Source organism: Heterocephalus glaber, unplaced genomic scaffold, assembly GCF_053883595.1.
Source record: "Heterocephalus glaber isolate CG9 unplaced genomic scaffold, H.glaber_assembly_v1.0 deba00001465, whole genome shotgun sequence".
Lineage (NCBI taxonomy): Eukaryota > Metazoa > Chordata > Mammalia > Rodentia > Bathyergidae > Heterocephalus > Heterocephalus glaber.
Genome location: NW_028258312.1, coordinates 22,956,770 through 22,977,280, shown reverse-complemented (window position 1 = coordinate 22,977,280; position 20,511 = coordinate 22,956,770). Strand labels below are relative to the sequence as shown.

At 37.1% G+C, this 20,511-nt stretch overlaps 1 protein-coding gene across 7 annotated transcripts in view; it reads left to right on the top strand.

Annotated features, from left to right (window-relative positions):
* Adgrv1 (adhesion G protein-coupled receptor V1) overlaps nt 1–20,511 on the top strand; it is a 483,421-nt gene that overhangs the window by 50,831 nt on the left and 412,079 nt on the right. For 6 of the 7 annotated variants that reach the window (XR_015438967.1, XR_015438966.1, XM_087180962.1 and 3 more), the window contains exons 11-21: nt 1,572–1,795; nt 4,937–4,969; nt 6,630–6,756; nt 6,841–7,026; nt 7,663–7,843; nt 8,556–8,719; nt 9,787–9,910; nt 10,863–11,129; nt 14,122–14,248; nt 14,860–15,077; nt 15,706–16,449. Coding sequence is in view for 5 of the 7 variants with exons in the window: in XM_087180962.1 (XP_087037088.1) it covers nt 1,572–1,795; nt 4,937–4,969; nt 6,630–6,756; nt 6,841–7,026; nt 7,663–7,843; nt 8,556–8,719; nt 9,787–9,910; nt 10,863–11,129; nt 14,122–14,248; nt 14,860–15,077; nt 15,706–16,449 (2,395 nt within the window). In the remaining 2 variants the exon portion in view is untranslated. The remainder of the gene's footprint in view (nt 1–1,571; nt 1,796–4,936; nt 4,970–6,629; nt 6,757–6,840; nt 7,027–7,662; nt 7,844–8,555; nt 8,720–9,786; nt 9,911–10,862; nt 11,130–14,121; nt 14,249–14,859; nt 15,078–15,705; nt 16,450–20,511) is intronic. The other variant, XM_087180966.1, reaches the window with a different exon arrangement.

Sequence of the window (20,511 nt, the reverse complement as noted above, 5' to 3'; positions counted from 1 at the left end):
ACTTAGATTTGATTTAAATTGGGTTGCAACTTAGACTAGGAATAAGGAGAGTTTGTCATCAAAGCCTCACATCTGAATATGCAGTTTCCTTTGTTTGTATATTAGATTCTGTAAATGGGCAGAAAAAAACCATTTTTGGCCCGGGGATTTAGCTCAGTGGCATGTGTCTGCCTGGCAAGCTCAAGGTCCTGAGTTCGATCCCTGGTACCACAAAACAAAAAAGAAAAAATCCATTTTTCAAAATAGTTGTGATTTTCCATATTTCTTAAACTGTTTTCTTCAAAAACTAAAAAGCGTTTGTTCTTTTTTATTTTCATTAAAGTTTATTGGTACATTTTAGGTATAAAATACAGTTACATTCCTCGTTGGGATCTTGTATCTTTACATGGTGTATCTTAGTTCTTATTTTTAGCATTTGTTTGTTCTTAAAAGAGTGGGTTGGTTGTTTTTATCTTATAAATCTATGCATTTACCATTTCAGCCTTTTCCTTTGAGAAAAGTTAACTTTTAGGAAAAGTTTGGGGCTCCTTAGATCTGCATTCTTCCTCTCCTAGGAAATAGCATTAAAACTAGGAGTTTCCCTTTTTTCTCTTTGACTATATGCACTCCCCAGGTGGGGTAGGGTCAGCCCGGTGTTAGTCTTCTTGTCTCCCCAGAGAATCTTACTTGGCTCACTGGTCTCAGTTTCTGACCATGAGTAGCAGAATGGTCAGGGGTGAACATATTTGTGCGTGTCCCACGATGAAGTGTGTCAAAAGGCGAAGAAAAAGAATGATGGCTCTTTTAGGAGCATAAAATAGCATATCTACCATTATTTGTTTCATTGAAAAGACTTCATTATGATCAATAGTGAGCCTTTTAAATTGTATATATTTAAAGTGTAGTACATTTGAACAAAACTGCCAAGTTGGATTTAAGAATTAGCACCCATTTATGTAGCTCATACTGCGAAGAGACAGTATTCTAGAAGCTTTATTTAAACTATCTCTTGACCTCATACTAAGCTTGCAAACTTGGGAATCATTAGCTTCAGTACGCACCAGAAAATCAAAATCATATTAAATATCTTGCCCAGGGTAACCAGGAGCCATGCAACAATATCTGATTTTATTTTTGCTGTGTATATAGTATTGATTAGAAACGTTTTCTTATTTTACCACCTGTCACTTTAGGATGCATTTCATATAACATAATTTTCTAGTTTTAATTATAAAAGTTAGTTTTTCAGTTTACATTTTGATATTATTGCTTCCTTTTCCAGAGAATCTCTGATGGAAAATTATTCTTTAAGCAGGGTTGCTGTTTTTCATGATTCCGTGGCTTTCCAAGTCTCACATGTTTTTGTGTGGGAGTGACCTTATAAATAAATTTGATCAGCAAAACTAAAAAACGTATCTTAAATTGTCTTCACGGTTAGAGAGGGTCTCTTCAATTGTCTTTTTGATGTTATTTAATAGTTTACGTCTCTGGAGTCCACATATCCACCTGATGATACTGCATGCATGGAATGCATTGAGCATATATTTTAGCAGAAATTGTTCTGTGCGTTTGTTTTGCTTTGTTTTTATAAGGTATACATTTCTCTGCATCGGGATGGAACTGATGGCCAGGCTACTGTCTACTGGAGTTTGAAGGCCTCAGGCTTTAACTCACAAGCAGTCACCAAGGATGACATCAGTCCCTTTAACGGCTCTGTTGTATTTTTATCTGGTCAAAGTGACACAACAATCAACATTACTGTCAAAGGCGATGACATACCAGAAATGAATGAAACTGTAACACTTTCTCTAGACAGGTAATAATCCACCTAGGTACTGTTTAGTAGCCTTTATATGTTTGAGTTCTCTTAAATAATTTTGTTTTTGTTTTAATTGTTTTCTCTATATGAAATTTAAAAAATCAAATAGTGTTATGCTGACTTTTGTTATTTATTGATGGCTTCTGGTTAGTCTATGAATGTTATTATATCTTTCAGTAAACTTTTGCCTTGCTATTTGTCATGAAGGAGCATTAGAGAATTTATGGGGAATATCAGATATATTTGAAGCATGGTCAGTACACTTCAATATTTTAAAAAGGCAGGAAAACATCCAAAATGGTTTCATTTTCGACAGAGGAGAGGATCAGAGCTTTCTTGGTTAAAAAGAAAGCATTAATCTTCATTATTTTTGCGTTGAATTTAAAGACTAAGGCCTATTTTTTAGACAGCCAAAAATTACATAAATTTGAAGGGTACTTTTCAGTTATACAAGAAGTTAGAATTTCTTGGAGACAATGTACTTTATGTTACTATCACAATCTCTGAAGAGAGTTTTCCCCCAATAATTTAGAAAATCATTTTTTAAAATAAAAAACTGTGTTTAATTGATGTTAATGATTTTTAAAAATCAAAACCAAACTCATCTCGTGTGGACCTCATTGTATTGATACTGATACAGATTAGTGGAGGTTACTGTGAAGTGAAGATGTTGCAGACTTCATATTTAGAAAGAGTAAAATTCATGGGTAAATGAGCTGTTTTGTACTATATTCTTCCAGTATTAAGTGATTAAAAATTACTTTATATAATTGTTGGACCTTTCTATATCCTATTACCAGTCTTTATTAGGTTTTATTTCTATGAAGGTGTTTTGTCTGAACACATTTTAAAACCCTGATGAGTAGTTGTTCTTTTATTTTTATGTGAAGAAAAATATAGACTGCAGAGAACAAATCTATTGGATGACCACGATTTATTTTGTTCTCAGAACCACATTATGTTTACTTTCTCCCTTCCATGAAAAGTAAAACAAAAACAAAACAACAGAAAAACCAAAAAATGAAAACCAAATATCATGCACACACAGTTCAAATGACATGGGCCTAGTATACTTTTTATACCTTTTTTTGGTACCAGGCATCGAACTTGGGACCTTGTGCTTGTGAGGCAGGCGGCAGAACCACTGAGCTAAATCCCTGGCCTAAATTTTCTTTGTACTTTTTTTTTTTTTGCCTAGTATATTTTTTAGATGTCATCTTAAGAAAAGGTATTTTATATGAGGAAAAAATCAGTGAAATGTAAAGTAAACTGAAAATTATTTTTTTATGTATGTCCTTTTTGCCTTACATTAGGTGTGAATACCTACTAAGTCAGTGAACAGTCTTGGAGAAAATCACAGAAAAATTGAGTGATTATAAACCAAAAGCAATACATAAAAACTTTGGTCCTTCAGCCAAGAGTTTTTGCTCTCAATTGAATGTTTAATTTTTTAAATCATGTTTTTGCAAATTCATAGTGACTTTTCGTATTTTTTCAAGTAGTCATTTTTTATCACATCATGTAAACATTTGAAATTAAAATGAAAATGATTTAAAAGTTCTATTTTCTTTTCCTTCCTCCCTTCCTTCCTCCTTTCTTTCCTTCCTTCCTTCCTCCTTCTTTCTTTTTTCCCTCCTTTTTTGCTTTTACTCTTTTCTCCTTCTCCTATGGAGTTAAAAACGGTATGCAAGGAGTACAAATTCTAAGGTAGAAAATTTTAGAAATTATTGATTCGTTTTAAATAGAAGAAATTGATTAAAATATATTGAAATGTCTTAATTCTGTTTGTAACTATTGCATGAAGAAGAATAAAGAAATTATGCTTCAGTGTTCAAAGATTTACTTAAATGAATGTGAGAATAAAGTCTGATTTGGAAGTGCCTATTATATCAAAACTTTCTAATTTGTGCAAAATTTTAACAAAAGTGAAGCAATGAGTGGTTGTGTGATTACAATGAAGCAATACAATGTTGCAACAAAAATAATAACACTATTGCAATACAGTTCATAACTTCTTTTAATGTCAAGTGAAATTCTTTATATACCAACTAAGTACTGTATAGCCAAAAGTTGCCTTCCTACTAAACAATTTATGATACTTCTAATACTATACCACTTGAAAAACTTCTGTTTAATTTTTTCCAAATCAGAAACAATTTCATTATACCAGATTATTTTAGAGAAATGTAATTAATTAAATGTAATTGGTATATAAGCCATTATTTCTAAATGGTATATCTGACTGTAAAAATTAAGCTCATAATCTTTACATTTTGACATGGGGTTCCAAAGGCTTATTTGAAAATGAAGTAAATTGGATATTTGAAAACATATTTAGATTTCCTGATAAAGTTTTAATTGAAAGTTATATTTTAAAACTTCTTGGATGCATTCATGTGTAAACAATGAAAGGCACAGATTTCTGTGCTTACAGAGATTTGATTTTACTAACTTGGGACAACTGGCTCTGGATCCGAGGATGGAATTTCTTAAAACTTAATCAAAGCCACTAAGTGATTATAAGCAGGGCTGAATGAAATCTGCTCAGCTGCTGTGGTCTGAGAGCCTGTAAGGTGCTTGGCAGGCAGTGCTCAGAGGAGGCCAGGAAAGGAATGCTGTGAATGGGTCTTGGCATGCTGGCTGCCATAGGGTCATCTTCCCTGAGTGGGGACTGTGAGCAGTTGTCAAGAGCAAAGAGCCCTGTGCCCAGTTTCCATAACACCAAGATTACTGGCTCTCGGGAAAGAAAGAAAGAAAGAAAGAAAGAAAGAAAGAAAGAAAGAAAGAAAGAAAGAAAGAAAGAAAGAAAGAAAGAAAGAAAGAAAGAAAGAAAGAAAGAAAGAAAGAAAGAAAGAAAGAAAGAAAGAAAGAAAGAAAGAAAGAAAGAAAGAAAGAAAGAAAGAAAGAAAGAAAGAAAGAAAGAAAGAAAGAAAGAAAGAAAGAAAGAAAGAAAGAAAGAAAGAAAGAAAGAAAGAAAGAAAGGAAAGAAAGAAAGAAAGAAAGAAAGAAAGAAAGAAAGGCTTTCTGTAGCTTTATTTTTACCCTGCCACTCTACATTTCTAGCAGTATTCGTGAGATTTTGGCAAATGGTGCTTTCACCTCCTTTGCCCCCTCCCACAATTCTTTCTGTATTGACAGGGTAGAGACTGAAAGATTTGTCGTGCATTTTGGGTAAGTGCACAAAGTAATGGCTTGTTTTTGGTGATTTGACATTTTTGTAGTGCTAGTGATTGTTTTTGGACAGACTGCTGTTCTGCATGATCACGTCTTGAGAAATTTTTCTTGTCCACTTGCCTGTGCATGCCTGTGTGTAGCTTTATTTTCTAATGCTAACATGGACTTTTATGAAGTTTTTAGGTTATTTGGTCCTAAGAGTTGTAAAATATGAATACATTTAAAATGCTTGATAAAATGTTTGAGAATTAGTTATCAAATATTTTGAGGAATTTAAAACTGTAAATCTCCGTATAGCTTACACATAACCTAGAGCACAATCATTGTGCTTTATTGTGGAAGCTTTTATGTATAACAAAGAATTAGCAATGAATAACTTAAACTCTTCTATTGCTTTTATGAATGTAGCTAAGCAATTTTGCTTTAATCAGAGTGTTAAATATATAGAACTTTGCAGAATTTGCATTTTATATATGGGTAGCATATTTTAAGAAAGTTTTAAAATAAATTCATTTGTTTAATGCTCATATTTTACATTTTGATCCAGCTTTCATGTCTACATAAGCTAAATGTGGACAGGAAATTTTAATTAGGATAGTGATATATGTGAAATATGGGCAGATTTGCTTTGAAAATTGTATGACAGAATTAGCAATATAATAAATAATTGTCCTTTTATTTGAATTATCTCATCTGTGGTCACTGGCATGCTAGGGTTGGTTGTCAGATTTCCAAAAGCTAAGGAATTATGTTATTTATTATGTAGGAACTGAGCTGACCGTTCTCCATGTTCCTACATTTTAATTGTGACTTTGAGGTCTGATCATGAATAGTTTTTGGTTCAATAGGAAGTCACATTTGGAAAGATTTAGACCTGGTTGCAGGATTGAAAATTCTTAAGAGCTTGCTGGCTGTTACACCCTCAGAAGCACATAGTTTCTTTGATCATTCCAATTCTACACTGAGGATAAAAGCCAGAACTTTAAAAAAAATTAGTATGTTCTTTTGAGATACGTTTATAAATTGTTATAGCATGTTATGTGTCACAGACCCATTTTATTTCTTTCTTCCATCTAGGTCTTAGATTAAAAGAAAAAATGTATGAGGTTAAAAATTGAGGCATAAGAAGGGATCTGAAAGCCACAAAATATACTTCAAAACCGAATTATGATTGTGTTTAGTTTTTATTGTGGCTTGCTTTAGCTTGTATAGTTATTTGACCTAATGTGTATATAACTTTAGTCAGTCAATATAATCTTATGTAATGAGATTTTAAAAGAAATTCCAATGTATGTAAAATTAAAAGTTTGGTTTTAAAATATTTTCTAACTACATATTACAGATTAAATATTTCTAAAACTGGAATAAAATCTGTAAATTTTGATATGCTATAAATATCTACAGCTTTTGGGTATTATATTGGTTTACATATGCAGTGTTTATTTCATTCAAATGAAAAAAGATTTAATGAAGCCAAAATTAGTTTTTCCACAAGGTTATGAGTAAAACTGTGTGTCTTAAGTGATTCACTTTAAAGTTTAATTTCTAATCACCTTTTTTTTAATTACTTGAAAGGCTTGTGAATTGCCTTTGGTGCCTGCAGATTTCAGAAGTAAGACTACTGCTAACAAGTGCCTTTCTGCCCTCTGACTTCCAGGGCTAATGTAGAAAATGAGGTGCTTAAATCTGGGTATACTAGCTGTGACCTAATTATTTTGGAAAATGATGATCCTGGGGGAGTTTTTGAATTTTCTCCTGCTTCCAGAGGACCCTATGTTATACATGTAAGTATTAAACTTCATTCTGTGTTCACCACTTCAGAGGAATGATGTAGAAGGACTTGCACTTTTGTGATTTTTTTTTTTAAGGAAGGAGAATCTGTAGAGCTCCACATTATTCGATCCCGGGGAGCTCTTGTAAAGCAGTTTCTGTACTACCGAGTAGAGCCAAGAGATAGCAATGAATTCTATGGAAACATGGGGGTCCTGGAATTCAAACCCGGGGAAAGGGAAATAGTGATCACCTTGCTCTCAAGACTGGATGGCATTCCTGAGGTACTGGATTGCATTTTTCCTTTGTGTTTTATGGAAGGTTGGTAGTATCTGGTATATCATGAAATAAATATTTTGAACATTGGCAAGAAGACATAAGAAGGGACAAGTACCCATGTTTGGAAAATTAGATAGACGCTCTAATTAGAAAGGTGTGTTTTTATCCTCCAGAAAGAAATAACTAAACCCACCAAACAGTGAGACTGTGTGTGATCAGTTAAGTTTTATTTATGATCAGCCTTATTTTATGTGATCTTTATTGACTAAATTTTTAATGGTGTGGCTTTGCACTAAGTTTGCCAGTGGATTTAAGTTTTAATCAGGTACCATATGGTACCATTATGTTTACACACCAGTGCACAGCTGACTGTAGATTGTCAGCAACATGACCCTAACTTCTTGCCATTTTAGAAAAGTGTCAGTGTTCATCTTTTTCTTTTTTGGATAATGTACTCTTATCCTGATATATTTTAATTGATAGGGGAATGTTAAAAATATTTCTAGGAATAATATCAGCTCTTTTGCCTTTTTAGGCATTGTGTGTTTCTGAAAAACTGAGCGTATTCCTATTGTCAAATACCTGCACATTTTACTTGTGAAAATGTCTTTGCATTTTCTCATCTGGCCTGTTCGTCTTAGCTGGATGAGTACTACTGGGTGGTCCTCAGCAGCCACGGTGAAAGGGAAAGCGAGTTGGGAAGTGCGACAGTTGTTAACATAACGATTCTAAAAAACGACGACCCTCATGGAGTTATAGAGTTTGTTTCTGACGGGCTCACTGTGATGATAAATGAAAGCAAAGGAGACGATATCTATAGTGGTAATTTATTGTTTCTTATGTTTTATTTCCATCTACTGAATAGGAAATGAATCATGTTTTTAATTCACTTCTTCAGCAGTTAGTTCTTTTCATTTGCCCATCGTGCTTTAGCAATTACAAGTAGTATAGAAATTGGTCTTTTTAAAAATCATACTTAGGATTGCAGTTTCTATTTCTTACAAAGTGTTGGAAGGACACTGATGATTTCAGTTAATCATATGTAATATAGTTCGAACACCCAGGGATGAATCAAGTCCAATAAGTTGGAAAAACCTGCAAAGTAAGTGCCACTGCTAGTAAACTATTTCAGTGGCAGAAAATGAGAAATATTTTACTTTTAAAGCAGTTCATGGTGAGAAAATCACTCTGGGTGGGCAAGTGAAGCTTCCTCTAAAGGCCTTCGACATTTCGGGTCCTCTATAGGACCTCGTTGTAATTGCACCAAACTGACCACTCTTCTGTCCCTGGGCCACATGACTCTTAAATTCCACATGGTGATGGAAAAGATTAACTCTATTTTTTTATTAATCGTTTAACTGCTGAAGGATGACTAGGCTAGTATATTTTTATATGAGCCTTGGAGAATGTGCTGAACAAATAATTGGCTTTTATTGAAAAGAGGTGTCATTTTTATTTTGAGCAATTTCTTTACTTGTTTTAAAGTTTGGTATATGTGTTCATATTTATTATAATTTATGTTTGTACTTCATAGCTGTTTATGGTGTAATAAGAAATCGAGGCAACTTTGGTGACGTTAGCATATCATGGGTGATTAGTCCTGACTTTACACAAGATGTATTTCCTGTGCAAGGGACTATTTTCTTTGGCGATCAGGAATTTTCAAAAAATATCACCATATACTCCCTTCCAGATGAGGTAAATGTTGTACTTGTCACTCTCCATTTTTCTTATTTTAGTTTCTTAGGGTTTTTTTTTTTTTTGGTACCAGGGATCGAACTCAGGTCCTTGTGCCCACGCAGCAGACGGCGAAACCACTGAGCTAAATCCCTGGCCTATTGCTTATTATTTTTAATTAAGTAATTAAGTACATGGTAATAGACTCTGTGATGAACTCAGACATGACAGTGTCTCACTATAAGGTGAAAGGACAATGTTTTTTGGCCTCCCTGAGCACGTGTTTCACTGTTAGAACTGACAGTGGTCAGTGACACACTCGTGTCAAATATCAGGGACTCAGAGTTGGGGGAGAGGTGTAGCCTTTGCTTGTACTTAAGCCCTTTGAAGAAAGGCCGTTTACTGTGCTCAGAGTCAGGCCTCTGGGCTGTGGGGATCACAATCCCAGGTGGGGTTTCATCTCCTGACAGTAGAGAGAAACAAGTTGGAAACTGGAGAATATGGCTTTCTCAAGGAGGCAGCACTTAGATCAGCCTTGAAGGCCTGTTCCTCAAAAGACACAGTTCGGGCACTTTGGTTTTAGAATGGGAAGAGGACTATTTCATGTGGATGGTGTGGAAGAGAAACTGTGCACAGGGCCTCATGTAGGCTCAGTGGTGTGGGAATACTACCTTGTTAGGAGGTGGAAGTACGGTCTTCATGCCCACTAATGTGGGGCTCAGTAGTTTGTAAGAGGCCTTTGAGTGGTGGCTGAGCTTAGTGAGAACACTCTTCTGTGTGTGTAAAAAAGTAATGTTTCTGTCCCATTTTTTTCTATAGACAACGTAGTTCCCATTTGCATACAGAAAAAATAGAAGCTTTGTGTTTTTATGGTTAGTTAAAGTGGTTGCTTAGATGAATGAACATTTAAATAATTTAGGAGCGTTCTGAATCTCATAGGAGTACGTTAGGAAGCTTCTGCCTTAGAAATGGAAATGAACATTTGCACAATTAATAGAACTTTTTAAAAAAGAGAAATAATTTAAGAACATATAATTCAATTCTATGTGTAAACCATTCAACTTAAAATATGTACTGTTTTCCCAAAGATTCCAGAGGAAACCGAAGAATTTACCATTATGCTACTTAATGCAACCAGAGGAGCTAAAGTGGGAAATAAAACAACTGCAACTCTGAGGATTAGAAGAAATGATGACCCTATTTATTTTGCAGGTTGTATGCTACCTTTCTTGAGTCAATTTACATCTGTATTTAACAACATAGGTTTTTTTTTTTTTTTGGTACCGGGGATCGAACTCGGGTCCTTGTGCTTGCGCAGCAGGCGGCAAAACCACTGAACTAAATCCCCGGCCCAACAGCATAGGTATTTTAAAATAGCTTTAAACTGAATATTTTTGCCAAAACAATGTCAGTGCTTATATTGGTATTGTAGTGGTCAATGTTTATTTGGCATATTAAGAATTCTGCATTTTTTCACTTTACTGCTATCTTTATTTGTTTGGTTTTTTTTGGGTACCGGGGATTGAACTTGGGTCCTTGCGCTTGCACAGCAGGCAGCAAAACCACTGATCTAAATCCCTGGCCCTTTACTGCTATCTTTAGAACTCTCTTTTGTCACCTGAGGCATCTTATGAAAGTTAATTGATTTCTAATTATTTGTTAAATCCTTTTTTTTTTTTTTTTTTGTACATTGGCTATCGGTCAATTTACTGGTGTTGGACCTTTCAGATCTCTAGAATTTTACTTACTGTTTCCTATTTCAAGCCTTCACTTAGTACGTTCTTAACAAAGTAGTCTGTTATTCAGCTTTCTGGCAACTGCTGTGGCAAAAGATAGCACATAGGGTATGTGGGCCTGTTCTCATGGAACTTATAACTTCAGCTTAAAAATGAGGTCTATGAAGCAGGAGGAGAGGATTCCAAACAGTACGTACTCACTGGGAAGCTGGGTGTGGAAGACTGGCTTCTGCAGCAGTTAGGGCAGGAGGAGGGCCCTCGATTGTTGAAGTCAGCATAGGGCTCATGTCAGAGTTGGAGACAGAGCTGACCCTAACAGACAGCGTACAGGGCACTTGTTGGGGTGGCACAGAGAAAGGACAAGAGCAATCTGCAGATATGTGGATAGAGCCAGAGAAGCTCATGTGTTCCTTCTCTGCATATTTCAGCACCTCATGTAGTACAGGTTCAGGAAGGGGATACCGCTAACTTCACCGTTCTCAGAAATGGATCTGTGGATGTTACCTGCTCTGTCCAGTATGCTGTCATGGATGGGACAGCTACTGCAGAAGAGGGAGACTTTGTTCCTGCTGAGAAAGGAGAAACCCTTGTGTTTGAGTCTGGAAGTAGAGAGCAGAGCTTATCTGTGTATGTTAATGAAGATGGTATCCCAGAAACGGATGAGTCCTTCTATATAATCCTCTTTAATTCAACAGGTAAATGCATTTTATTGTTATGACAGATCTGTTGCTCCAGGGCTTCACTAAGATGACATGAAGTGCTATTGTTCCATAGCTGTGCCAGGTGGTACTCTACTGTCGTGACTGTTCATGAACGCAATTGTTTATTCTGTTCCTTCCTTGAGGAATGGGATAAAGACTAGAGGTGTGGGAACTTTATGTACAGTGCATACACTGTGGCATTATTTTTTACCTTTTTCATAATAGGTCAGGATTAGTAAATTCTATTATGTTAGGGATGGAAATCTTACAGCTAAAAGCAACTGGCATTGGGAATAGGGCTGCCTGGGCCTTGCCTAGTTATCCAGTGGCTTAAGGTGTCAGTATTCATAGCCCTTTTCTTCTGGCACATTTGGTTGGGAAACTTAATTCTATAGGCAGCTGACTCCACCTGGCTTTTTGTAATTCTCTGGAGCTATATCCTAAAGAAATGCAGTTTGCAAGGGGAAGAGATGTGCTCTTCCTTCTTCTCCATGCTATAAAAGAAATAGGGTATTTTAAGTCCATGGTTGGCACCCTGAAAATGTTTTGGTCCCATCTTTACTAAATTGGAAGGGATACAGCTTGTTTTGGTATTTATTTCTTTTAAGAGTAAGGAACTTTTTCCTGTGAATCTTTTGAGAGTGAGTTAAAGATATGATGCCCTATCACCACTGAAGACCTAAGTGTATATTTTCTAAAACAAGGACATTCTCCTACATCACTGCAATGTAACCATCAGAATCGGGACATTAACACTGATGCAGTCATTGTCTGAAACCCCATTCAAGTTTCTCCAGTAATGCCATTTCTAGAAAAAGGATCCTTTCCTGAATTATACATTGCATTTAATTGTAATATCCCTCTAATCCCTTCAGTCTTGAGTAGTTTCTCAGTATTGACAATACAGAAAAGTATAAGCTAAAATATTCCACATTTTGAGTTTGATGTTTCCTTATTATTAGATCAGGTTTTGTTTTGTTTTGTTTTGTTTTGTGGTACTAGGGATAGAACTTGGGACCTTGCGTTTGCAAGGTATGCGCCGGAACTACTGAGCTAAATCCCCGGCCCTTAGATCAGGTTTTGTATCCTTGGTACAAATTCCATAGAAGTGATTCTGTTTTTATATCCCTTCAGTCCCAACAAGAGTTTGATTTGTCCCTTTATTATGATATTCACTTTGACCACCATTAGAGTGATGACCTCCAGGCTTTTCTACTACACTTTTAAAATTGTAATTAATACATATTTTATGGAGCAGTTATTTTGAAATTATGTAAATATCCTGTTACTTATGAAACTTTCAGTTTTTTCGCATATACATTTATCAATATGGACTTATAATTTCTATTTAATGTAATGGGGCATTTTTTACTGTCATTTATTTTCATGATCACACTGTCCCAGATTTGACCAGTGGTAACCTTTTCAAGATGACGTCCTTGTCTTTTTTTTTACATGTTCCTGTTATTCTTTGAGCATTTGCTTACTTTCTGACACAACAAGGTGTTCCAAGCTAATTTTATTTATTTATTTTTGTTTGTTTGTTTTTAAATTTATTTATTTATATATTAATTGGTACATTTTAGGTATACAATACATTTACATTTATCTTTGGGTGTTTGTACCTGAACATGATGTATCTTAGTTCTTATTTTTTTCCCCATTACCTGTGTGTCCTTCACTCCCTCCAAGCTAATTTTATACAATCCTTTTCTCCAAAAAGCCCCGATTCCTTGTAATGAAGACTGTGATTCAGTAGTTAGGGTCTGAGTACTAGGTGTGGTTACTGTTAGTGAGGGTCCTCTAAGTGTACAGAGATGGGATAGATGTTCTGTATGTGTGTACACACAAGGACAATCCTGGATCCATAGTTCTATTAGCTAACTATGTGTGTTGAAAACTATGAGACACACCAATATTGTCATTCTTGCCTAACATCAGAGGGTTGTTTAGTTTCCTCTCTTTCCATATTTATCAATCCCTTCTCTAACAGTAAGCAGTCCAGCTTCCACTGTCCTTCATATGCTTACATATTTGAGGAATTTCCCGTGTATCTAACCTCTCTCTCTGTCCTTGTTGCCTTCTCACGATGAGGTGGAGCAATTACCCTGCTAGGGTCCTGTCTTCCTGGTCTGAGGCAACCCTCCCCACTCAGGCTCCACACCCAGCTCCTAGCTTCACTCCGCGGAGGAGCCCTGCCCCACGTACCCAGCTCGAGTGCTGACCTCATGTTGTGCTCTGTGCTTTCAGACACACAAGAGGCAGAGAAAAAGGAAGAGATCTCTTAATCTTTGTTTTTGCAATTTCCTTTCATCATTCTTACCTTTCTTCCTTGATCTCTTTCTATCCCCTTCCTCCTTTTTGTGCTTCTCATTTTTCACATGGCTTAACTAAAAATATACCCCCATCAAAACCAAAAACTACCATAAGGAAAAAATTGACTCTGTACAATAATGGCCACAAAAAAACTCACAATTTCAAAAAACATTAATTCTTAGATAAACCACAAATACACTTGAGCCACTGATTCCAATTGATATGGACAGTAGTACTTCTATGTTATAGGGTAATTCTTCATTATTTTAATGAAATAAAAGTATATATCTCTGAAATCTGAAGTTAAAAGAAACTTTTTTAAAATTTCAGATTAAGCTATTGCAGTATATTCTTGTGAAGAAAAATGTCATGTTTGTTTCCCAATGAAGTAGTTCTCTGTAACTAAACATTTTCTCAAGAGACAAAATAGGAATGACTTCATGTTATTTAGGCATCTTTTCTCCTGTAGCTAATGCATGTATATATATACACATGTCCTCCTATAAACATCTTTAGAGAAGTAGACCAGTATTTACATTTATTGTGTGACCTTCAGTAAGGAAATTATTATGAAAAATTTGCCCAAAATTATAACCGTTAATTTTAAAATATAAATTTAATAGTAAGCTAGCTACTTTTTATTACTTTGACATTTCTATCTTTCATTTAGGTGATACAGTAGTATATCCATATGGAATAGCTACAGTCATAATTGACGCTAATGATGACCCAAATGGTATTTTTTCTGTGGAGCCCATAGACAAAACAGTAGAAGAAGGAAAGACTAATGCATTTTGGTAAGTACATTTGGATAAGGAAAGTCACAATTAGATGAATAAAATAGAAATTAAGTATGTGAAAAATTAGAAATACCGGTAATGTTTCAAAATTTTAAAAATTGGCTGGGAATTGAGTAATTTTTAAGTTGACAGTTTAAATGAATGGTTAAATTTTGTTTATGCTGCTGCCATTTGTCTACTAAAAGATTACAGAAACCCAAATGCTTTAGCTGGTAGGCACAAATTACCCTTTTCACCCTTTTCACCGCACCTTCATCCTTTGTCAAGATTGAGAAAATGGGATTATCTGAAGTCTTAATGGACGTGTTTCTGAGCTGTCATGTGACTATTTTCACCCTAAACATTTCTTTTGAAACACAATTGCTAGTTATCATCAAAGTTATTTTTCAATTTAGCTTGGAATTTATTTTCTTCTACAACTGCTTTTATTTAAAATTCCACTTCATTCCTCCCTCTTCATGAAATTATTCCTGGTTGCTCAGTGGGACAAGTTCATTTAAAGATGATAAACACAAAATATTTTTGAGATAATATAGAATGTTCTCATTAGAGCGAGATTCACTACTTATAAACTTTTCAAAAAAATAACTACACAATTTGTTATGTAGGATTTTGAGGCACCGAGGATGCTTTGGAAATGTGTCTGTGGGTTGGCAGCTATTTCAGAATGATTCTGCTCTGCATCCTGGCCAGGAATTCTATGACACTTCAGGGACTGTTCACTTCATGGATGGAGAAGAAGCAAAACCAGTAATTCTCCATGCTTTTCCAGACAGTATTCCTGAATTCAATGAATTTTATATTCTAAAGCTCATAAATATTTCAGGTGCTGTTTTTTCATCTCTTATTTACCACCAAAATTTTTTATCTATTTAAGTGTATCTTGACTGTCTGATTTTAAATAATAAAGTATCCTTCTTGATAAAGATGTTATTTATTTTGATGCTGAGGAGAGAATTCAGGGCTTTTGCATGCTAGGTACATGTTTTGCCACAGAGATAAACCCTCAACACCAAAGTGTTATTTCTACATTCATTTTGTGGTCTTAGCTGCGTTCAGTTTTATGGACGGAGGCTTACATCCATCCTGAAACTTGTAAGTAGACTTTTTACACATCAAATATAGTGTTCCCAATAAACATTAATGGAAGTTATGAAATACAGATTCATCATGGCTTACATAACAATCCATTTTCCCCTCAACGTTTGGTTTGAAGTATAATAAGCCTCTCTAGTTAATATTTTCTTTTCAGATTTGACTGATTATTAATGAAATTATGATGAATCAATAGTATTTGCTATGATGGCTGTAAAGTGTGATGAAGGCCTTATGGTAATACTGTTGTTCACTGACAATGTTAGAAGTTTGTCTGCTAAGCCAATTCCTCTTTAAAATACTTAAAATGGAAAGTACTTCAAATTCTAGTTTTTCACTAATTTTTTTTTTAATCATAGGTGGGTCCCCAGGTCCTGGGGGCCAACTGGGAGAAACTAACCTTCAGGTGACAGTAATGATTCCATTCAATGATGATCCTTTTGGGATTTTCATCTTGGACCGAGAGTGCTTAGAGAGAGAAGTGGCAGAAGATGTCCTTTCAGAAGACGATATGTCTTATATTACCAACTTCACCATTTTGAGACAACAGGGCATCTTTGGTGATGTCCGAGTAGGCTGGGAAATATTGTCCAGTGAGTTTACTGCTGGTTTGCCACCAATGGTGGACTTTTTACTGGTTGGAATTTTCCCAAGCACTGTGCAGTTACAACCACACATGAGACGTCACCATAGCGGAACAGATGCTTTGTACTTCAGTGGGCGAGAGGGTGCATTTGGGACTGTTAATCCAAAATACCATCCTTCTAGGAATAACACAATTGCAAACTTTACATTTTCAGCTTGGGTAATGCCTAATGCTAGAACAAATGGGTTTGTCATAGCAAAGGATGATGGAAATGGAAGCATCTACTATGGGATAAAAATTCAAACAAATGAATCTCACGTGACATTTTCCCTTCATTATAAAACTTTGGGATCCAATACTACATATATTGCCAAGACAACAGTCATGAAATATTTAGAAGAAGGTGTTTGGCTTCATCTTCTAATTATCCTGGATGATGGTATAATTGAATTCTACTTGGATGGAAATGCAATGCCCAGAGGAATCAAGAGTCTGAAAGGAGAAGCCATAACTGATGGTAAGTGTCTTTTTCATTAGTAGGAGGACATTGATATTTGCACATTATAAATCTTCAATTAAAATTTTGAGTTTTTAAAAAATAGCAAGTATGTAAAAACTTTTTTTTTGTATTAATTTAGCAGAAGTATGTGCCTACCAAGACCATGATAAATTTTGCACTGAATATTGCAGAAATAAATCAGGCAAAGTTGTCCCCTTTGAAGGACCAGAAATAGGCTCTAGGAGAGAGATATGCAACCAGACGACTACTTTGTAGGGACAAAGAAAAATTATGAAGAAGGGACAGTTCTTCCAACTGTGGGTAGTAAGAAGGATGGAGAAAGACAGAAAGACAGAGGAATGAGCAGAGGTTTAGAAGTGAGAAGCAGTGTACTGTACCTGAGGAACTGCTGGGAGTTCAGTAGAGGGTGGTGGGCATAAAGTTAGAATTAGGGTTTTAAAATCCCATTAAAAGTGAACACAGAGTTTACAGAATCAGTAGGTAAATTGGTGAATTATATGGAATGGTTTGAAGAAATAATCCCTTGGCTTTAAACTGAATCATATGCTTTTTTAGAAACCTATCTGAATGTGTCAACACAGTTATTCAATTAATTGCATTATAGTTATCAATTTCCTTCAAGTCCCTCCATTTTATAATTTGATTCTCTCTTACATTCAGTAAGAACACAGAGCAGAGTTTATATGGCTGTAGCACAATTGAGCATTTTTCTTCTGGCCTTCCATGCACATACCTGCCCTTTTCAGCTCCAAGGATTCTAACATTCATGGCAATAAGCTATTCATCTTCTCACTGCATGAAGATACATACATATTTGTTAACTTTTATTCCTTGGATGGCTGTAATGGTGGTAAAATGAATGTAGGGGACAGGGGAAGGGGACGTTACCAGAACCTCTGCAGTGAGTCCTGGTCTCCTGCGAGCATGGCAGCACACGGCGAATTACAGGAAAGGTAGAAAAATGAGACCGAGAAGAAGCTGAGCTTTGGGTATGATCAGTGCTGCTCTGGGCAGCAAAGACAAAGCCCCCAGCCCACCACACCCTTCACTCAGCACATCGGGAGAAACAAATGTAACAGATGACTTGCAGAGAGTTCAACAGTCCACACCGGGACAAACAAGGTGCAACGGAAGGCCTGCAGAGAGCCCAGCACATCTCTGGCAAACAAGATGCCAATCAGTCTAAGAACAATGAGGAACTGAGCAGATGCCCGCCCTCCCAGGATGCCTCCCGTCCCGGAGAACCACAGCATCACTGGACCACTGAAGCCTCAGCTGTGACCGGAGGCCAAACTGGAGCCATCCTGCAGCTGGGCTGTAGGCAAGAGAACCAGGCCAACCAAATGACCCCTCCCTAGAATTATGTAGCATTGCTCCCAACAAATGAAAATGGAAAAGATAGGGGTTGTACAAACTCTTGTTTCCTTTCTGTTTGGTTTACTGCACAGAACTTATTTTTGTAATCTGTATCTTGGAAAGAAGTTACAAAAAACATTTTGGGCCGGGGATTTAGCTCAGTGGTTTTGCCGCCTGCTGCGCAAGCGCAAGGACCCGAGTTCGATCCCTGGTACCAAAAACAACAACAACAACAACAACAACAACAACAAAACTAAACATTTAAAAAGTTATCAGTGAAATATAGTTATGTATCCTAAAATGCACACAAGTGCTTGAGTGAGTCAGCCCACAGACCCAGAGTAGCAGATGAGTGGCCCCGCTCACCCTCAACCTCAGGAAGCTGCTAAGTACTCTTTCCTGGCCAGCTTGGCTCACTAAAGTCCTTGGGTCCACCCCACCCCCACCCCCAGTCCTCCAAGGAATTCAACAAGTTGCAGAGCATCCTGATAAGAATCAGTAATACTGACACCATTAAGTGAGCAAACTTTTGTGTTACGGATATTCTAGAAAGAGAATCCCTATTCGATAATTGTTGAAAACTAGTCTTAGGAAAAATGCAGACAACCAAGTCCAAGAAGGTCAAAAGAATGCCTAATAGATTTAACCAAGGATCATCCTCCCTTTGGCATATTAATACTCCATGGTCGGAAGTACAAGACCAAGAGAATCCTGAAAACAGCAAGCTAAGTCACGGACGAGTGAACAGACATTACAGCAGAATCCTCAGCAGAAACCTTGTAAGGCAGGCGTCCCGGCACAGGCTTCACGCCCAGTCCTGGCAGTTAGGGCTTCCTTCCTGGGAGTGCCCGCGTGCAGTCGCTCAACTTTCGGCTTCCAGAAGTGGTGCCGCCTAGACTCGTGGAAGGACCCCTTTGCTTTTTGACGTAGTGTGTGGGCCGTAACGTGTCTGCGTTTGGTGTAAACGCTTGGTGACCTAAAGACCGTTTTGACGTGTGACCCTGCTTTGTGACCCGAAGGCTGCATCGTATCGTGCACGCATGCACCTGAGTGTGCTGTGACGTGGCCGCGTCAGTCTAGAGCCTCTGGTATGGTCAGAACTTCCTGGCCAGAGACAGAGCCAGAGCTCAGGCACATTTGCTGAGAGCGTGGGCGCAGACAGCAACCCAAGCAGGACGGAGGATATCATCTGCGTGATGGTAAAAAACAAGGACCATGCTTGGGACAGTGCCCTCGCCGCTGAGGGGCGTGGTGCATACCAGCACTTTGGGCGCTTTTGCCTCTGGGAACCCAGGGTCTACTAAGGCCCTGAGCTCTGCCATCAGCGGCTGCCATTCTGGACCCGCAGCAAGGAGCAGTTCCTGGCCGTCCTGCCGACGGAGCCCAGGCCTGCGTGCGCAGACAGTGACCAGAGAGTGGGGCTGAGGTGGTGGCTGTGGTGGAGGACTTGGAGCTGGATGCGCCTGGGCAGCAGATCCCATAGGGCACTTAGGCGCAGGACATTCCTGTGGAAAAACAACCCCGTGAGATTCTGCAAAGGAGCACATGGGTGTGCAACTCCAGCCTGCATAAGATGGGATGGACCGTGACTCCCCAGAGCCACAACCCTTCAAGAGAGTGGGTAATTTTTGTGGCTTTCTCTGATGTCTCAAAGCATGGGCTATGATAATCTGTTTACATATTAATGAAGCAGAAATTGAATGAGAAAATATGAGAGAAAAGTTTTTCAGAAGCTTAGCGAGGCTATTGGAAAACAAAAATGGTGAAACAGACTTCACTGGACTTTCTTGTGAAGAAAAGATACACCTTCTCTGCATATAGCAATAGTAAGAAAAGAAATGGTAACAGTGAAAGTCATCCTAGAGAAGTAAAAGCTAAGAGCTCATACGAGTTTTACTCAGAAATAACATCATTCATATATTGAGTTGGGTTTTGTAGCTGTAGTCCATAGGTGAAGTGCTAGAGCCACAGTAAATCATTTGTGGAGATGTACTGGCTAATGAAGCGTTGAAACCATCGAAACGTAAATGGCATTTATATTGAAAACATAAAGAATTAAGTTCAAAACCAAAATAATTCTTTGAGACAAAGTTGTGAATTAAAAAATCAACCAAGGCAGGTGTTCAATGTTTCTCATATAAACAGTGCTTCTCAGGCTTCCCACAAAAGTAAAACTGCCAGTTGCCAAGTCGAAACACCATACCCAATTGCCGAGATAGTCATGAATGACTGCATCAAAGAAGGTTGCACAAGTACCACTTTCCAGTGACTCCCTAACTCGCCACATTCAAGAGCTGGCTAATGACATGGAAGACCAATGCTCAGAACAAATAGCACTCTCGAAGTGCTTTTGTATTGCAACTTGATGAGTGCAGAGATACTGCTAACATGGGAATTCTTTTAGTTTATGTGAGGTTTGAACATGATGATACGACAAAGGAAGAATTTTCTTCCATCCCCTTTGCCTACAAACAACTAGCTCAGGACTGTATGGAGCTTACATTGCTAATAGGTGTGGCTTGGAATTTAAATTTTGTGTTGGTACAGCTTCAATGACAGGAAAACATTCTAAAAATGATCACCCAGATTAAGGAACTTGCTCTGCAATATAAAATAACACATTACTTCATCCCTCACAACAGTCTTGGTATGAAAAAAAATCAGCTGAACTGTATGGGGTGCTAACTGACATAGTGAAAATTA